Source organism: Ictidomys tridecemlineatus, chromosome 10 (genome assembly GCF_052094955.1).
Source record: "Ictidomys tridecemlineatus isolate mIctTri1 chromosome 10, mIctTri1.hap1, whole genome shotgun sequence".
Lineage (NCBI taxonomy): Eukaryota > Metazoa > Chordata > Mammalia > Rodentia > Sciuridae > Ictidomys > Ictidomys tridecemlineatus.
Window position 1 is genome coordinate 132,949,377 of NC_135486.1, and position 15,389 is coordinate 132,964,765.

The following is a 15,389-nucleotide window of genomic DNA, read 5'->3' on the forward strand; positions in this document are numbered from 1 at the left end:
GGAACTTTGGTCTGAGACACCGACCCGAGCTCCCCCTGGCTGTGCAGGGCGTGACCTTCAAGATCCACGCGGGAGAGAAGGTGAGCGCCTCTCCCTGCACCCTCGCACCCTCGCGGAGGCCGGCTCCCGCCTGCGTGTCCCACGGGCTCCTGTTTCCACACCCTCCAGCTCCTCACTGGACTCATCCTCCCCACATCTGCTCTGGGGGCCCCAGGCCACCCTGGAGTCCCAGAGGGGGCCTCTCTCTTCCTTCTCCTGCTGACCTTAACTGAACACCTACTGCGTGCTGGGCAGAGCCCAATCTTCCCGTCACGCCGCTCTGTTTGCTCGGGGTGGCTGCCGCTGGGCCAGGCCTGAGCCGGGCCAGTCGTGTCATGTCTACAGGACGGGACACCACGGCTGACCTCTGAGTCACTGTGACAGTTGACATAGCCCAGAGAAAGGACCCAGCAAGTCCCATGGACACGTGACGCTGGGTGACAACCAGTGGCGAGGTCACAGCCCAACAAGGGGGCGCGAGGGTCCTACTTTACAGGTCCCCTAGTGGGGACCCTCCGCGGCTGCTCCTCCCTCCCGGCCACTCTGCTCAGCCTCCCCGCGCCTCCCCGCGGAGCCCCCAGCCTCCCTTCTCACCTCCTCCAACCTGGTCTCCGGGGTCTGCCTTTGAGAATGTCCTTCCCCTGGTCAATACTCCCCAGCTGCTGCCCTCGGTTGGCCAGGGCTGAGCCACCTTGGGTGAGGCAGCTGCTTCTGGGCCAGCTGGGCCGGGTGCTGGGAAATCAGCCTTTGCCTGGGGTCCTCCCGCACGAACTCCTACTCACCCTTCAAGGCCCCACCCAAGCTTGCCCTCCTCCCGGAGCCTCCCCTGAGCCCCACCAAGCCCACAGGGCAGCATAAAGGGCGCCCTCTGCCTCCCCTCAGCTGCTGTGCCCCTGAGTCAGCTCCCCCCACTGTTTCCAAGAAGGGACAGTGACCAGTGTGGAGCAAGGACTTTTCGATGTCTGTATTCCTTGTGCTTTAAAGTGTGCGTGGCATATGGGGGGGAGGACCCTCCAATATCATGTTCTAAACAGCATTAAACCCCACCGCAGGTCAGGCCCTGAGTAGTGAGAGAGTAAAACGAGAGAAAGGGTGGGGACGGACAAACCGACGGTCAGAGGGAAGGATGCGGGTGGACAGGGCAGCAGGGTGGACAGGGCAGCAGGTGGACAGGGCAGGAGGGTGGACAGGGCAGGAGGGAGGGCCTGGCCGGAGGGAGGGAGGAAAGGCTGGAGGTAGGTGGGGGGATAGGGGGACCTCGGGGTGAGGCGGAGAGAGAGGAGGAAGCGGGGCCGGACGGATGGGCACACGGAGCGGTGGTCACCCAGGTGCCCCAGGGAAGGCACTGGACGGTCAGGTCTTAAGCGCGGGGGAGGTCTCTTCCAAAGAGGTGCCCGCGACCTGGCCTTCCTCTGGCCAGGCCTGGTCCGAGCAGGCCGCGTCCTCCGGTTCCCTGGCAGGTGGGCATCGTGGGCAGGACGGGCGCCGGGAAGTCCTCGCTGGCGGGGGGCTTGCTGCGGCTCCAGGAGGCCGCTGAGGGCGGGGTCTGGATCGACGGGGTCCCCATCGCCCACGTGGGGCTGCATGCGCTGCGGTCCAGGATCACCATCATCCCCCAGGTGCGGCCCTGGGGGGCAGGGGCGGGCCCAGGGGGGGTGGCGTGGCCGGGCCCCCCGCTGACCGCCGCCCCGCCCTCGCCAGGACCCGGTCCTGTTCCCCGGCTCCCTGCGGATGAACCTGGACCTGCGGCAGGAGCACACGGACCAAGCCATCTGGGCGGCCTTGGAGACCGTGCAGCTCAGGGCCTTCGTGGCCAGCCTGCCCGGCCAGCTGCAGTACCAATGTGCCCACCAAGGAGACGACCTGAGGTACGGCCAGCCCCGCCCCCGAGGGACCGTCACCCCGTTAACCCCTGCCCCACCCGCGATCCGAAGGGCCAAGTTCCTTGTCGCGCAATCAGCTTCTGCAAGGTCTTTAGCCCACTCGGTATTTATCTGGCCACCAAGATGTCCTGGATGTTGGCGCTGACCTCACGGCCCCCGGGGCCCAGTGATCTCAGGTGTCGGCCTTTGCTTTAAAAAAAAAAATTAAGTGTGATCAAAACACATAACAAAACTGTTTCATCTCAACCTTTAAAAATGCACAGTTCTGCGGTGCGGAGCACAGCAGCCAGTCGGCCAGCCCCAGTCCACCGAGGTCCCGGGGCGTCCCCTGGTGCCTTCACAGGGTCTTAGCTCGGGCAAGGCCACCCTGGGGTTTGCAGGCACAGATGTGCATTCCTCAGGACAGAGCCCCGACACTACGCCATGCAGCAAGAGCCACTCACAGGACGGGTCTCAGAACTCCTCTTGCAAAATGAAACTCTGTTCCATAAGCACTAACCGTCCATCTCCCCTCCCCCAACTGTCCACCTCCCCTCCCCCAGCTGTCCACCTCCCCTCCCCCAGCCAGCCGCCCCTCTGCCCCCTGTCGGTGGGTTTAACAGCCCGGTCTTCAGATGAGTGGACTCGGAGGAAGGGCTTTTCGGGCCTGGCTTATTTCACTAGCACAGGGGCCTTGACGGTCCTCTGTAGCTGGGGTCAGAGTCTCTCTCCTTTTTTATTTTTATCTATTTTTTTATTGTAGATGAACAGCATAATTTTATTTTGTTTACTTATTCATTTTTTAATGTGGTGCTGAGTTTTGAACCCAGTGCCCCTCACATGTGTGAGGCAAGCCCCAGCCCCAGCCCCAGAATCTCCTTCCTTTTTAAGACTGAATAATATTTCACTGTGTGAAAAGACCCCAGTTGATGCACTTACCTGTCCACAGGTGTGGGTGTGTACGTGGTCACTATTTTTTGGCTACTGGGAATAACTGTGCTAGGATCACAGGTGGAGAGATGTTCGCAAACCAAGATGTTCCGCATTTAAACCCCCTGCCCCGAGGGTGTCGGGAAAGGTCTGTGGGTGCGGTGGCTTCGGGCAGCGGTTATCTTGGTGGGTCAGACGCCTGGGCTCAAATCCAGGCTCCCCCACTTCTAGATGTAGGACCACGGGCAAATTGTCTAATGTCCTGGGAATCAGTCTGCTCATCGGTAAAACGTGTCTAACGGCACCAACCCGGGTGGGGGGAGGACAAAGCAAGTGGGTGAAACTTCATGGTCTGCAGGAAATGGGAGTCATCATGGGAATCCTCAGACACAGTCTCACGAATCCCATCTCACAGTCGGAAGCCGAGGCCTGGGGCTTGCCCAGGGCCACCCAGCCTGTAAGTGGGGAGGCTGGGGAAGGCCCAGGCACCAGGTGCTCACATGGCCATGGTAGGATCCGACTCTCTGAAGAGGCCCTGCCGAGCCGGGCCCAGAGGCACCTGCCTGCCATCCCAGTGACTCCACAGGCTGAGGCAGGAGGATTGCAAGTTCAAGTTCAGCCCTGTCTCAAATAAAAAGGGCTGGGGGTGTAGCTCAGCGATAGAGCACCCCTGGCTTCAACCACTGGCACTGAAATAATAATAATAATAATAGTAATAATAATAATAATAATAAGGAGGAGGCCCTGTTATGTGGACCAGCTGGTTTACTGAGGCAGGAAGCCAAGCATGGCAGGAAAAGCCCAGCCAGGCTGAGTCCCCAGAGGCCAGGTCCTTCCTGGGTCCAGGGCCTCACCAGCTGTGTGACCTTGAACTTGAACTTCCCTATCTACAGTCAAGCAGCAGCTGCACGCTGCGGTTCTCTCTGACGCGCACCCACATTCGTATGATTGACTGGGGGGGGGGAGGGTCCATGAGTCAGAGGTCCTGGGTCAGAGTCTGGCTCCACCAGCAGCCAAGACTGTGACCTCCCTGGGCCTGTGCCCTCCCCTGCCGGAAGCAGAGACCAGGACCCACGGATGTGGTCAATGTCTGCGTGACACCCAGAGGGGTCTCCTGCATGATGTCAACCAGGGAGCAGAAATAGCCACGAAGAGAGAGAGGGGGTAGCCCTGTCACAGGTGGGGGAGCGAGGCTCTGGATTTGAATGACCTCCTACAGTCAGCCTGCTCAAAGACAGGAGGAAGGGGACGCCAGGCTCACCCTGGGGACCGGCCACGTAGGCCTACTCCTGCAGCCGCCCAGGGACCCGTGTGTGGGCAGGCTCTGTAAACTGTGACCTGCAGCAGACACTTCCAGCTGACTGTCCCCTCCCTGCAGCGTGGGCCAGAAGCAGCTCCTGTGCCTGGCACGTGCCCTTCTCCGGAAAACCCAGATCCTCATCCTGGATGAGGCCACGGCCGCGGTGGACCCGGGGACGGAGCTCCAGATACAGGCGGCCCTCGGGGGCTGGTTTGCCCGATGCACGGTCCTGCTCATCGCCCACCGCCTGCGCTCCGTGATGGACTGTGCCAGGTCGGGTGCCCTCTGGGGGGCCCTCGGGGACCACCACAGGGGACCAAGGGGGAATGGGGTCGGGTGTGGAGCTGGAAGGGCTCTGGGGTGCACCGGGAAGGGCCCGGCAGGCAGCGGGCGGCACTGAGGCCCAGAGGGGAAGGGAAGGGCCCCGGACACCGGCTTCCGATGTGGGAGGTCGGAGTTCAGGGGGGCAAGCCTTGGAGCAGGGTGGGGCTCGCAGAGCTGCCTGGGCGGGGTACCAGGGCCACCCTGCCTTCTCTCCTGCAGGGTGCTGGTCATGGACAAGGGCCAGGTGGCAGAGAGCGGCAGCCCAGCCCAGCTGCTGGCCCACAAGGGCCTATTCTACAGGCTCGCCCAGGAGTCCGGCCTGGTCTGAGCCAGACCCCTCAACTGTCCCCTGGCCATCGTCAGTGGCTCCCCACAGTGGCAAGTGGAGACTGCTACAGAGGGAAACGGCAAAGAAGGTGCCAATTGTCACGGACTATGGGACCTACATGGACCCCCAAGCTCCCGGGCAGCCAGGGCAAGGCCCACTCCACCCTGCCCACCCTGGGGTCAGACGGCAGTGCCCCCCAGCCCTGGCTGGCCGCCAGACTCACTGGGAGCTCACGGGCAGCCCCACACTCAGGCCCAACCCACGTGGGTTAAACCAGACTCCCTGGGGCTGGGGCTGGGGTGCCTGCAACTTTTCCCAAATGAACTGTATTTTGAGATGATTCTGATCTAACCGGCCACTTTAAGATGGAATAGGGAGAGGTCACCGTGCCTCCTGCCCTGTTTCTCCCGGGGGGTGACATCGTGCCAAGCCCTAGTGCAAGATCGCAAGCAGGACTTGACACTGACCCCCTCTGGTTCACACCTCAGCTTTGCTCGTGGGCTCCTGGGGTTCCCACGCGCACCTCCCTGGTGGGGAAATGGAGCCGTCCCACGCCCAGGACTCCTCCTGTGGCCGTTCTGCAGCCCCCCCACCCCCATGGCCCCGACACCTGCTGATCTGTTTCCCGTTGTGATAGATACTGTTAGAGCCATGATGGCAGCATGGGCCAGGGGTGAGAAGGGCCGTCCCGTGGGGCGTCCTGTGCGGCACAGTAGGTGTAGCAGCTTCCTTGGGCTCCACCTGCCAGATGCCAACAGCATGTCCCTCCATGATGGTGACAAAATTCCATATACTGCCATCTGTCCCCTGGGGGGGGGGGTCGGGTCACCTATCCTGTCCGCTGCCATCAGTCACCCTGGGGCATGCGCTTGGCTGTGCACCAGGCGGGGACATGCCCAAGGCCTTGTCTCTAGGACTGGGTGCCTGGTCCCCCCAACGCAGGCCACGGGGCCTGGTCCTGATGGAACGCCTGTGCCCTGCCCTTGAGGACAGGTACTCTACGTCTCAGTGACAGCTCCAGTCCCCCTCTGCCAAGATGTGGGCCAGGTCCCTCTGATGCCCTCCCCGCCCCCCGTCCAGGCACCGACCCGTTCTGTGGACCCGTTCCCAGCTCCGCTTTGTAGACAGGGAGAGGGCAAGGGGTCACCAGGGTTGTAAGTGGCAGAGTGGGATTCGTTCCCCGGTCCCTCCAACACCTGTGCTCACACCAGCCCTCGCCTGTCTGCTTTAGAGAAGGGGTGGCCTGCGGGGACATTCTGCTCCTCTCTGCTGGCCAAGGTCACACAGACAGGTGTGAAGGGCACACGGGAGTCGGCCCCCGGTGCCCCGCCGAGTGCTCATAGGCAGAGGCTGCTGTGGGTTTGGCAAACTCAGCTGGGGTCACTCCTGGGCCACCAGAGTCTCCGTCATGGACGAGAGAGCCACGTGGGGGACACGGTGGCCGGCACGTGGAAACCCTGGAGCCACTGACAAGGCCGCTCTTGGCTGCCGCTGTGGGGCAGTGAGGAGGCCACCCAGGCCGCAGCAGCCCTGCCCGAGGCTCCTCCCGTGGGGCCTAGCTGGTGGAGGGGTCAGGGTGAGGTCAGCAAGGACACAGGCAGACGCCCCTGGACAGTGCCTGTCATCCCAGGGATACAGAGGAGGCTGAGGCAGGAGGACCGCGAGTTCCGAGCCAGCTTCAGCAACTTAGTGAGGCCCTAGGCGACTTAGGGAGGCCCTGTCTCTAAATATAAAAATGTAAAAAAGGCCGAGGACGTGTCTCGGTGGTTAAGCACCCTGGGTTCCACCCCTGATACCCTCCCCCCAAAAAGGTGGTTAGATCCTGCATATTTTGGAGAAAGTACCAAATTAGCATCAGATCTGAAAGAGGGCTAGGGCGGAGAAAGTGGCCAGGACCCCTCAATGGGAGCTTGACAGACACAGAGCCCAGAGCTGGGCACGCAGTAGGTGCACAAGAAAGCTCAGCCCCCCCCCCCCCCGCCTTCAAGACATGGAAGCACTTACCTGAGAGGGGGAGGGCCTCACTCCAGGGTCTCTTCACCAGATTACTCTGACACCCAGCCCTGGGTTCCTCCTGAGCACCCTGCGTCCAGTCCTAAGACCCCACCACCACCACCCGAACCCCGACCCGTCCAGGGCCAACCCTCAGAGACCGTTTAGGATCTGACCTGAGACTTGGAGGCCCAGGGCCAGGCTCCAAGACAGAAACCCGCCTCCTGCCAAAGCGCGGCCTCCTCACCGACAGTGAATGGCCACTCGTGGGCATAGGCCACGGCCTCCCCAGCTCCGGCTCAGGGGCTGCCTTCCCGATCCGCAGTCTCTGGGGCCAGCCGACAGTGTCAGTCAGGGGACGGCAGTGCTTGGGGCACAGTGGAAGTGCTAGAACGTTCCATCTGCACCCACACTTTACACCTGGTCTTGGTGTAGCCGGAAGGTCGCGCTCCCAGACTCGCCCAGTATGAACTCGGACACACCCCCGTCTCACCGCCCCACGCCACGTCCACCGCGACAGGAGGAGCCTCCCTCCCGCGTGCACACCCGCATCTCCCAGCGTCCCCCGTGTCTGGCTGGAGTGAGACACACGTGACCGATTCTGGCTGAGGGGCTGTGGGGGGACAGCTGCAGGTCTGCGACTCTGAAGAGTGGCAGGGACTCATCCATTTCCCCCTCCTGGGCTCTGGGGACCTGGAAGCCAGCCCTTGAGTGGTGTCCACAGGAGCTAGCGTGGAGGCTCCTGACCCTTGTGGTCACTGTCCAGGATTTTATCACTCGTTCCTGGAGCCCAGCCTGGTCCATCCCAGTACGAAGCCAGGGTCCAGGGTAGCATTGGCCACATGGGATTGAGCTGGGCCACAGGTTCCAAACGCACCACAAGGTCATTCTGACCAGCCCCTTTACAGACCCGCCAACAGGGCACACCGTCTAAGCGACCTCCCCACAACAGGTGACCGGGGAAGGACTCCGATTCGGCCCGTCTGGCCCCAAAGCCCAGGCTCTGTGGGGCACCCGCTAATCCCACCCGGCTCCTGGGTTCTGATGACGGTTCATTCCCAACTCATCCCAACTCCACCGGGGGTGTGACCTTTGCCAATGCCCCCAAAGAAAACAGAACAGCTCGTTTAGAAAGAAATAAAGTATTTTTTTTTAACTGCAAATCATTTGCAAATGTCCATGTTTCCAGTGTTAAGTCATTACAAAAAGGTCTCCCAAGAAAACCTTGGATTCTCTAACGTGAAAGAATGGTATAACTTACAAAAAAATAAATATATATTCCCATCTAGAAGAAGAAAGAGGCTTCTCTGGGTTTGAAGTCAGCAACGTAATTCATAGCAAATATGAATTTGGGGGCAGCAGCGGGCTCTCGCCGTCTTGGGGGGTCTTGCTTTGGTCTGTCACTGAGACGCCTCAAGGTCCCAGTGTGAAGGACCCACTTCTTGGTTTTCCTCCAAGAACACGTGGACCCAGTATCAAAGGCAAGGCCAGGTCTGGCCATCCCCCGGGCACGCTGCTCCTCCACCGGACACTTCCTCCCAAGAGGTCAAACTCTTTAAGAGTCTTTTCCCCTGGAGCAGTACAAAAAAAAAGGAAAAAGAGTTCTTTTATCCTGGAAGGAACTCCGTCACCAGATGTCAAGCTCTCCACCACCTGCTCCTTGGCAGCCAGCGGAAGGCAGGGCTGAGAAACCAAGGTCTGAAATCCAGAAGACGGGATTCTTTTTGGTACCAACTGGGAACGCGAGGGATGCTTCGTAGCCGCTGGAGGACCTGCATCTCTTCCAGGTACCGAGGGCAGAGCCGCCCTGGCCTGGTGAGAAGAGCAGGGAGGCCGGGGTGGGAAGGAGGGAGTCGGGAGTCGAGGGCTCCGGGTCTGGCTCATCCGCCGATCCACCCAGTCCCCTCAAGACAGGGTGCAGGGGGCCCAGGTGGCCTCCGGCAGCCGAAGCAAGTCCTGGCGGGAGCCATGTTGAAGTGTCAGATGGTTGGCCTAGGACTGTCCCACCTGGGAGGATTCCCACCAGGCCCCTTTCCCACCGGAAGCAGAAGGGACATCAAGGTGACGGGAGGCGGGAGGCGGGAGGCGGTGGGGACCGGGAGCATCCCAGAGGCGTGGGATCCACAGGCTTTGGCTGGAGAGACGCAAGGCAGTTGGCAGCATTTGGTCACTAGCGCATTTCATACAACCAACTTCTCCAGAGGTCTGGCCACCCAAGGCCCCAGGAGCCGCAGGCACCTCCAAGGTGCGAGATGCGGGAGAGCGGGCAGGTGTGAGGCCGGGCAGGTGGGCGCGTCTGGGCGGGGGCCTCTCCGCTCTCCTTGTCTTCGAGCCAGTTCTGGGCAAGGGCCAGATGCCAGCTGCTGCCCTGTGTCCGTTTTGGTTTTTGGGTTTGGATTTTTTTGGTTTCTGCGTGGGAGGCTGGGGTTCCTGAGGACGCTGGCCCTGCGTGCTGACTGGACGCACGGGCCCCGCGGCTCACACCAGGCCGGCGTCCCTGGCCATGCTGTAGAAGAGACCCCGCTGCTGCAGGAGGTCCGACGGCGTGCCACACTCCCGCACCTCTCCTCTGTCCAGGACGATGACCCTGCAGGGGAGCGGGCAGACATGAGAGGCAGCAAGCGGTCCACCCGGGCCCAGGGCGTGGCTTTGGGTCGGCCCCCAACACCCTGTGCCAGGGCCGCGCCACAGACTCCCGCCCGGTGCCCGGCCTCACTCTACTTCCAACCCATGTCAGGTGGCATGAGACGGCCTCCCGAGTGTCCGTCCTACGCCTAACAGTGATGGGGGAGTAGTGGGGACAGTGACATGCTCAGCTGTTCCTGTGCTCTGTTCCGTGGCACTGAGGATGCAATACACCGACCTCAGCACAGTCTACAGCGGGGCTCAGCAACTGTCCCCTGAAGAGGGCCAGGTGGCCTTTTCGGCTCTGCGGGTCACGTGGTTTTGGTCACGACTGTGAAAGCAGTCAGAGGTGACAGAGGACAATGAACAGGTGTGGCTGCGTGTCAATAAGACTTGATGTGTAAGGACAGGCAGGGGCCAGACCCGGCCTGGGGGCCGTAGGCTGCGACCCCTGGTCTACGAGGTGGTACTGGAGGGTCCAACAGCGACCACTCCCCACCTCACTTCAGACTATCTTCCTGGTGGGTCTCAAGTGTGCAGTGGGGACCGGTCACACAGAGGTGCTGGCACACCCTTAAAAGATGTCCATCACCCTGCACTTGAACCTCCAGTGGCTCATGGCACCCTAAGTTCCAGATTCCTTCTTTTATTTGGGGGGGAGTGCCAGGGATTGAACTCAGGGGCACTCGACCACTGAGCCCCACCCCAGCCCTATTTTGTGTTTTATTTAGGGACAGGGTCTCCCTGAGCTGCTTAGGGCCTGGCTTTGGCTGAGGCTGGCTCTGAACTCGCGATCCTCCTGCCTCAGCCTCCCGAGCCGCTGGGGTGACAGGCGCAGATCCCTTGCTGAAGTTACACGGTGCTCCCACGTCCAGCCCTGCCTACCTCTCTGGCCTCTTCACCCACCACTGTCCCCTCCGTGCCAATGTCCAGGCACACTGGCCGGGCTAGCTTTCCAGTTCAGTAAGCACCTTCCCGTCTCAGGGCGTCCAGCTTAGATTCTTTCTCCTTTAGACCAGAGACTGGCAAGAGGCCCAGCCCGACTCTGGCCCCCTGCCTGATCCCAGGAATCAAGTTTTATCAAGTCACAGCCACGCTGCTTCCTCCCTGTGTGGCCTGTGGCTGCTCCGTGCCACCGCCATCCGAGTTGAGCAGCTGTGACGGAGACCGTTCAGCCGGCGGGTCTGAAGATACCCTGTCCCTTTAAAGAGAGGCTGTGGACTCCTGTCCAGATGGCCCCAGGCCGACTCTGTGTTCCGCACTCTGCTCAAGTGTCACCTCGTGGGAGGGGCCTTCCCTGGCCACCGGGTGTTAAATCTGAGACTCTCAGCGCCCCAGCCAGGGGCTGTGTGACGGCTTTTGTGCATCCTGGGCCGGAAGCCTCCATGGCCACTTTCTCCAAAGCAAATATTAACCCCTCTCCTTCCTGACCGTGTGGTAGGGAGGCAGCTGTGGTCCAGGTCGGGGGCGGGGGGGGTATGTATTTAATTTTTAAAAGAAAACAGAAACACTGCCGTGTGCCCCAGGTGCCGCTCCTCCAGGGTGCCTCGGCCACAGGGCCCCGCGTGGCACTGCCACCATCCCCTGGGGGACCAACCTGCCTGGTCCTCGAGGCGGGGGCTTTGTCTGACAGTGTCCTGAAGGGTCCCCACCTCCCAGAGCGGCCCTGGGCAGACAGTGGGGACAGGCACAGTGGTGCCTGCTGCCTGTGATGCCCGAACACCTGGCACCTCCCAGGATAGAGGCTCCGCCACCGGAGGACGGTGGTGACGGAGGGGCGGGGCTCTGCGCGGGGCCTCACCTGGTGTAGTCCATGATGGTGTTGAGCCGGTGGGCGATGGTGAGGACGGTGCAGTCGTCAAACTGCGTCCGGATGGTGGACTGAATGAGGTCGTCCGTTTCCAGGTCCACGGCCGCCGTGGCCTCGTCCAGCACGAGGATCTTGGTCTTTCTCAGCAGCGCCCGGGCCAGGCACACAAGCTGTCGCTGCCCCACGCTGGGAAGGAAGAGGCCAGAGAAGGTCAGCGCCCACGGCCCTGCGACGGGCAGGAGGAAGGAGCCGCGCTGTGCCGCTTCCACCAGGAGGGCACCCGCTCCCGGGCCGCTGCCCAGGGCAGACGTCACTCATCAACCTCCTGCGTCAGCGGCAGGCTCAGGACGGGTCTCGGGAAGCTCCGAGGTGGCATCCGAGCCCTGGTCGGTTCAGAACGGCTGGGGGAGTAGATGGCAAAGGCGGTGTCCACGCGTCTGCACCCACCTCTAGGGCCGACTCTGGACTCGGCCGTGGGCCTCGCCTCAGGCCAGCCGAGGTGGGAGGGCACTGCACACTGGGGCTGGCCCATCCTGTACCACCCCCTCACAGGGGGGACGCGCCACGGCTGGTCTGCTGGAGGGTGAGCGCCATGTCCCCTCACCGCCCAGCTCAGGTCAGAGCCAACCCCCGACTCCTGAAGGGGCCCAGCCAAGGTCAGCAGAGCCCCGAGGCCGACCACCCCGGGGCGCCCACCGCTGCCACTCGCCAGCACAACCCTCGCTGGTGGCCACGGCGGCAGAGTAGCCGTGAAGGGACGCGGTCTGCCTGCCGTGGGGCTGGGCACCGCCCGTCCCCGGGCCTAACAGACGCAGGAGGACGAGTCTCCCCACACCCGCCAGGGCGCCGCGTCCCCCTGCTGCCCACCTCAGGTTCTCCCCGCCTTCCGAACACTCGTGGTCCAGCTTGTCGGGGAGCCCCGACACGAAGCTCTTGAGGTGAGCCAGCTCCAGGGCCGTCCACACCTCGCCGTCCGAGTACTGGCTGAACGGGTCCAGGTTCATGCGGAGGGAGCCCGAGAACAGCACGGGGTCCTGCAGAGGGAGAGCAGGGGGCCCTCAGCGCCCGCCCCCCGGGCCCGGCTGCAGCACCCAGGCGGGGCATCAGACACGGTCCCCAGAACCCCTCACCCCGGAGATGTTGGCAACGAGGAAACAGTCTGGGAACACCTCGGGCTGATGGGGAAACACATCTTTTTTCTTGTTTTTTTGCAGAGCTCCTCAGAGTTTCCAATATGCACTCAGGCGGGGACCGTGGAGGAGGGAGAGAGTCCTGGGAATCCCTCCCTCGGCCCCGCCTCCCAAAGAGAGTTCTTCTGCCTAGACCTAGGAAGCACGAGATCTTCATCCTGACCCCGTGCCAGCAGAGAGAAGATGGCATCTCACTGAGGATCCTCATCACCTCATCTGCAGAGGCTCAAGTCTCGCACACAAAACAGATTGGCACAGGACCTTCCCACGTCCTCCCGTGTGGCAAGGCGCCTAGATGACTCACACCCGTCACGGCACACATGCTACGTGAACGGGCGTCACGCCGTACGGTTCAGGGACTGACGTTAAGGAAAAAGGTCTGTGTGTGTTCGGTGTTGGGGACTGAGCCCAGGGACTCTACCACTGAGCCACACCCCGAGAACTTGTTGGTGTTTTTGAGACAGGGTCTCGCTAAGTTGCTGAGGCTGGCCTTGAACTTGGGAGCCTCCTGCCTCAGCCTCCCAGGTTGCTGGGATTATAGGCGTGCACTACCAACGCCCAGCTCAGGTGCAATTAAAAAAAAAAAAAAAACATCTCTGACGTCCAGGCCAACGTCCCACGAGGGCAAGCACAGTCTCGGCAGCCCCAGGCCCCCCATGGCCCCCCGCGGCCCCCCAGAGCCCACCTGCGGGATGATGGTGATCTTGAAGCGCAGGTTGTGCAGGCCGATCTTGGCGATGTTGACGCCGTCGATGATGATCTCTCCTTCCGCGGACTCGTTGATCCGGAACAAGCCCAGGGTGAGGGACGACTTCCCGGCTCCCGTGCGCCCCACAATGCCGACCTGTAGGGCAGGAAGGGCCGGGGTGAGGTGGGGACGAAGGAATCCGGGCCGCCTCAGCCGCACGTGCTCTTGCTCAGTGCGTGGCCCAGAGCAGCCGGCCACCTGGTCCACCCCACTCCCTCCGCGGCCTTGCCAGCCCCCCAGAGACTCCGTGAGGGGCTGTTTAGGACAAAGGACTCCGTTCCCCTCGCCAGGCTCCCCAGGAGCTACGGCACTCTTTGGGGTACTCTCTTACCTGCCGACCCCAGGTTTTCACCTCTCACCCTGAGCTGCGGAGACCCCTCGGGTTCGACTCCCTGCACCCTCTGGATGCCCTATACCCACTGTCTCCACTAGAGGGAGCTGGGCTCCTGGCTACGGGCAGGGCCTCGAGTCCCTGCGTCCACCCACAGCCTCCCCGCCCCCCGGGCTCCCCGCCCCTGCCAGCCACACCACGGCGCAGCCTGCACACAGCAGTGCCCACACGTCACACGAGCCATGAGGACCGTCGCCTGCCCCGTCCTCCCCTGGACACAGGCCAGGGAATCAGCTCGTGGGAACGGGGACCATCCAAGCCCGTGGCAGGGACAGTTGACAGATCCATACGTGCAGAAATGCAAAGGGCCAGGCGCACCCTTGACCTGATTTCTGAGGAAATCCTAAGAGTCTGGAGCAGGGATGTGCTCTGGGAATAGCTTGGAACCCAGGGAGAGGTTTTGAAATCCCAACTTCATATGTCCCCTGAGCCGTCCCCAGCAGTCCCATGACATCCTGTCACTCCAGCGATGGCCAACGCCAACCAACGCCCTACAGGGGCCCATGAGCAGCCGGAGTGAACTCGGGGGCCGGGTCTCCTTAGGAAGAGCCAGGCTGCGGGGGGCCCCACGTTCCTGCTTCCAGAAAAGCAGGAAGTGAGTTTTTATATAAAATGTCAGATTTTTTTCAGGATTTGCAACTGATTCAGATCTCCCCCTGCCCCCCAAAACACATCTGCGGTCCTCACTTGACCCTCGGGGTCCCAGAGGCGACCTGCTGGGCACACTCTGACCTGCCTTCACTTCCCCGAGCCCCGGAGGTGACACCGCGGCTGTGGACGGGCCGAGGGACGTCACACACCCACCTTCTCCCCCCCTTCGATGGTGACGTTGATGTGCTTGAGAACCAGGTCCAGGTCCTCTCGGTACCGCAGCCCGTAGTCCCGGAACTCCACTCGGCCCACCTGGGGCCAGTTGCTGGGGGGCGCTGTCTCCGGGACCTGCCAGGGAGCCTGCAATCACAGGGAGGGGCCGGAAGGGAGGAGACGGTGAGGAATCTCGAGTCCATCCTGGTGCCCAGGCTCTGCTGGGCCAGCTCCCTCGCTTCCGCAGAGCTCATGTCAGTGTGACCCCCCCTCCTGGCCCTGGGTCACCTGTGCCTGCCCTGCTTCCTCCTCCTGCCAATCACTGACCGCCGCCTGAGCAGTCCTGGCCCACCGGCCCTGTGAGCACAGGCTCTGCCCTGCTCAGTGCAGTCTCCTGGGGCTCAGAGCACACAGTAGGTGTGCTCCGTCAACATTTACAGACCAAATCAACATGTGAGTGGTCTTCTCCCAAGAGTCAAGGTAAGTATTGACAGAGATGGGTCAGGTACAGGATGGAGTCCCAACCGGAGGAGTACCCAACTCGCCCTCCCGCTCAGGCAGAGTGGACATAGACAGGGCTCAGAGGTGTCTTTCGGGCAAAGCTACACTGAAGACCAAGGCCAAAAGGTCGGGTCAGGGCCCTTCTTTACCTCCTTCTCGGTTTCTGAATACTCCTTGAGTCTCTCCACAGCCACAATGTTGGTCTCCATCTCGGATGACATCCGAACCAGCCAGTTCAGGTAGGCGGTGATCTGCAAGGGAAAGAGTCGTGTGGAGTTTCTCGTGGGAGAAGAGCTATTTTATTTTTGTTAAGTAGTTATGAATCATGAAATGTTTCAGATGTGAAAAGTATAGAAATCAGCAGCCCCACCTACAGCCATCACCCCAACTTACACACTTAGTTATTTAACTACCACAGTTTTCAAAATGACCCATAAGCTATTTGAATAATCAGAAAGGAAAACATTTCAAACTAGATGATAATATGGAAACACTATATATCAAAAGTCACGAGGTGCAGCTAAAGCCACGCTTAGAGGGAAATT

At 61.4% G+C, this 15,389-nt stretch overlaps 2 protein-coding genes across 3 annotated transcripts in view; one reads left to right on the forward strand and one right to left on the reverse strand.

Annotated features, from left to right (window-relative positions):
- Nucleotides 1–7,938, forward strand: part of Abcc6 (ATP binding cassette subfamily C member 6) — a 30,170-nt gene extending 22,232 nt beyond the window's left edge. Inside the window, exons 18-22 of the mRNA XM_078024729.1 lie at nt 1–80; nt 1,500–1,658; nt 1,741–1,907; nt 4,210–4,404; nt 4,675–7,938. Of these exons, the coding sequence (XP_077880855.1) occupies nt 1–80; nt 1,500–1,658; nt 1,741–1,907; nt 4,210–4,404; nt 4,675–4,783 (710 nt within the window). The 3' untranslated portion in view covers nt 4,784–7,938. The remainder of the gene's footprint in view (nt 81–1,499; nt 1,659–1,740; nt 1,908–4,209; nt 4,405–4,674) is intronic.
- Nucleotides 7,902–15,389, reverse strand: part of Abcc1 (ATP binding cassette subfamily C member 1 (ABCC1 blood group)) — an 87,406-nt gene continuing 79,918 nt past the window's right edge. For both annotated transcript variants that reach the window (XM_078024307.1, XM_078024306.1), the window contains exons 26-31: nt 14,994–15,095; nt 14,344–14,490; nt 13,086–13,244; nt 12,078–12,244; nt 11,202–11,396; nt 7,902–9,362 (exon numbers count right to left, since the gene is read on the reverse strand). In XM_078024307.1, coding sequence (XP_077880433.1) covers nt 9,254–9,362; nt 11,202–11,396; nt 12,078–12,244; nt 13,086–13,244; nt 14,344–14,490; nt 14,994–15,095 — 879 coding nt within the window. In that variant the 3' untranslated portion in view covers nt 7,902–9,253. The remainder of the gene's footprint in view (nt 9,363–11,201; nt 11,397–12,077; nt 12,245–13,085; nt 13,245–14,343; nt 14,491–14,993; nt 15,096–15,389) is intronic.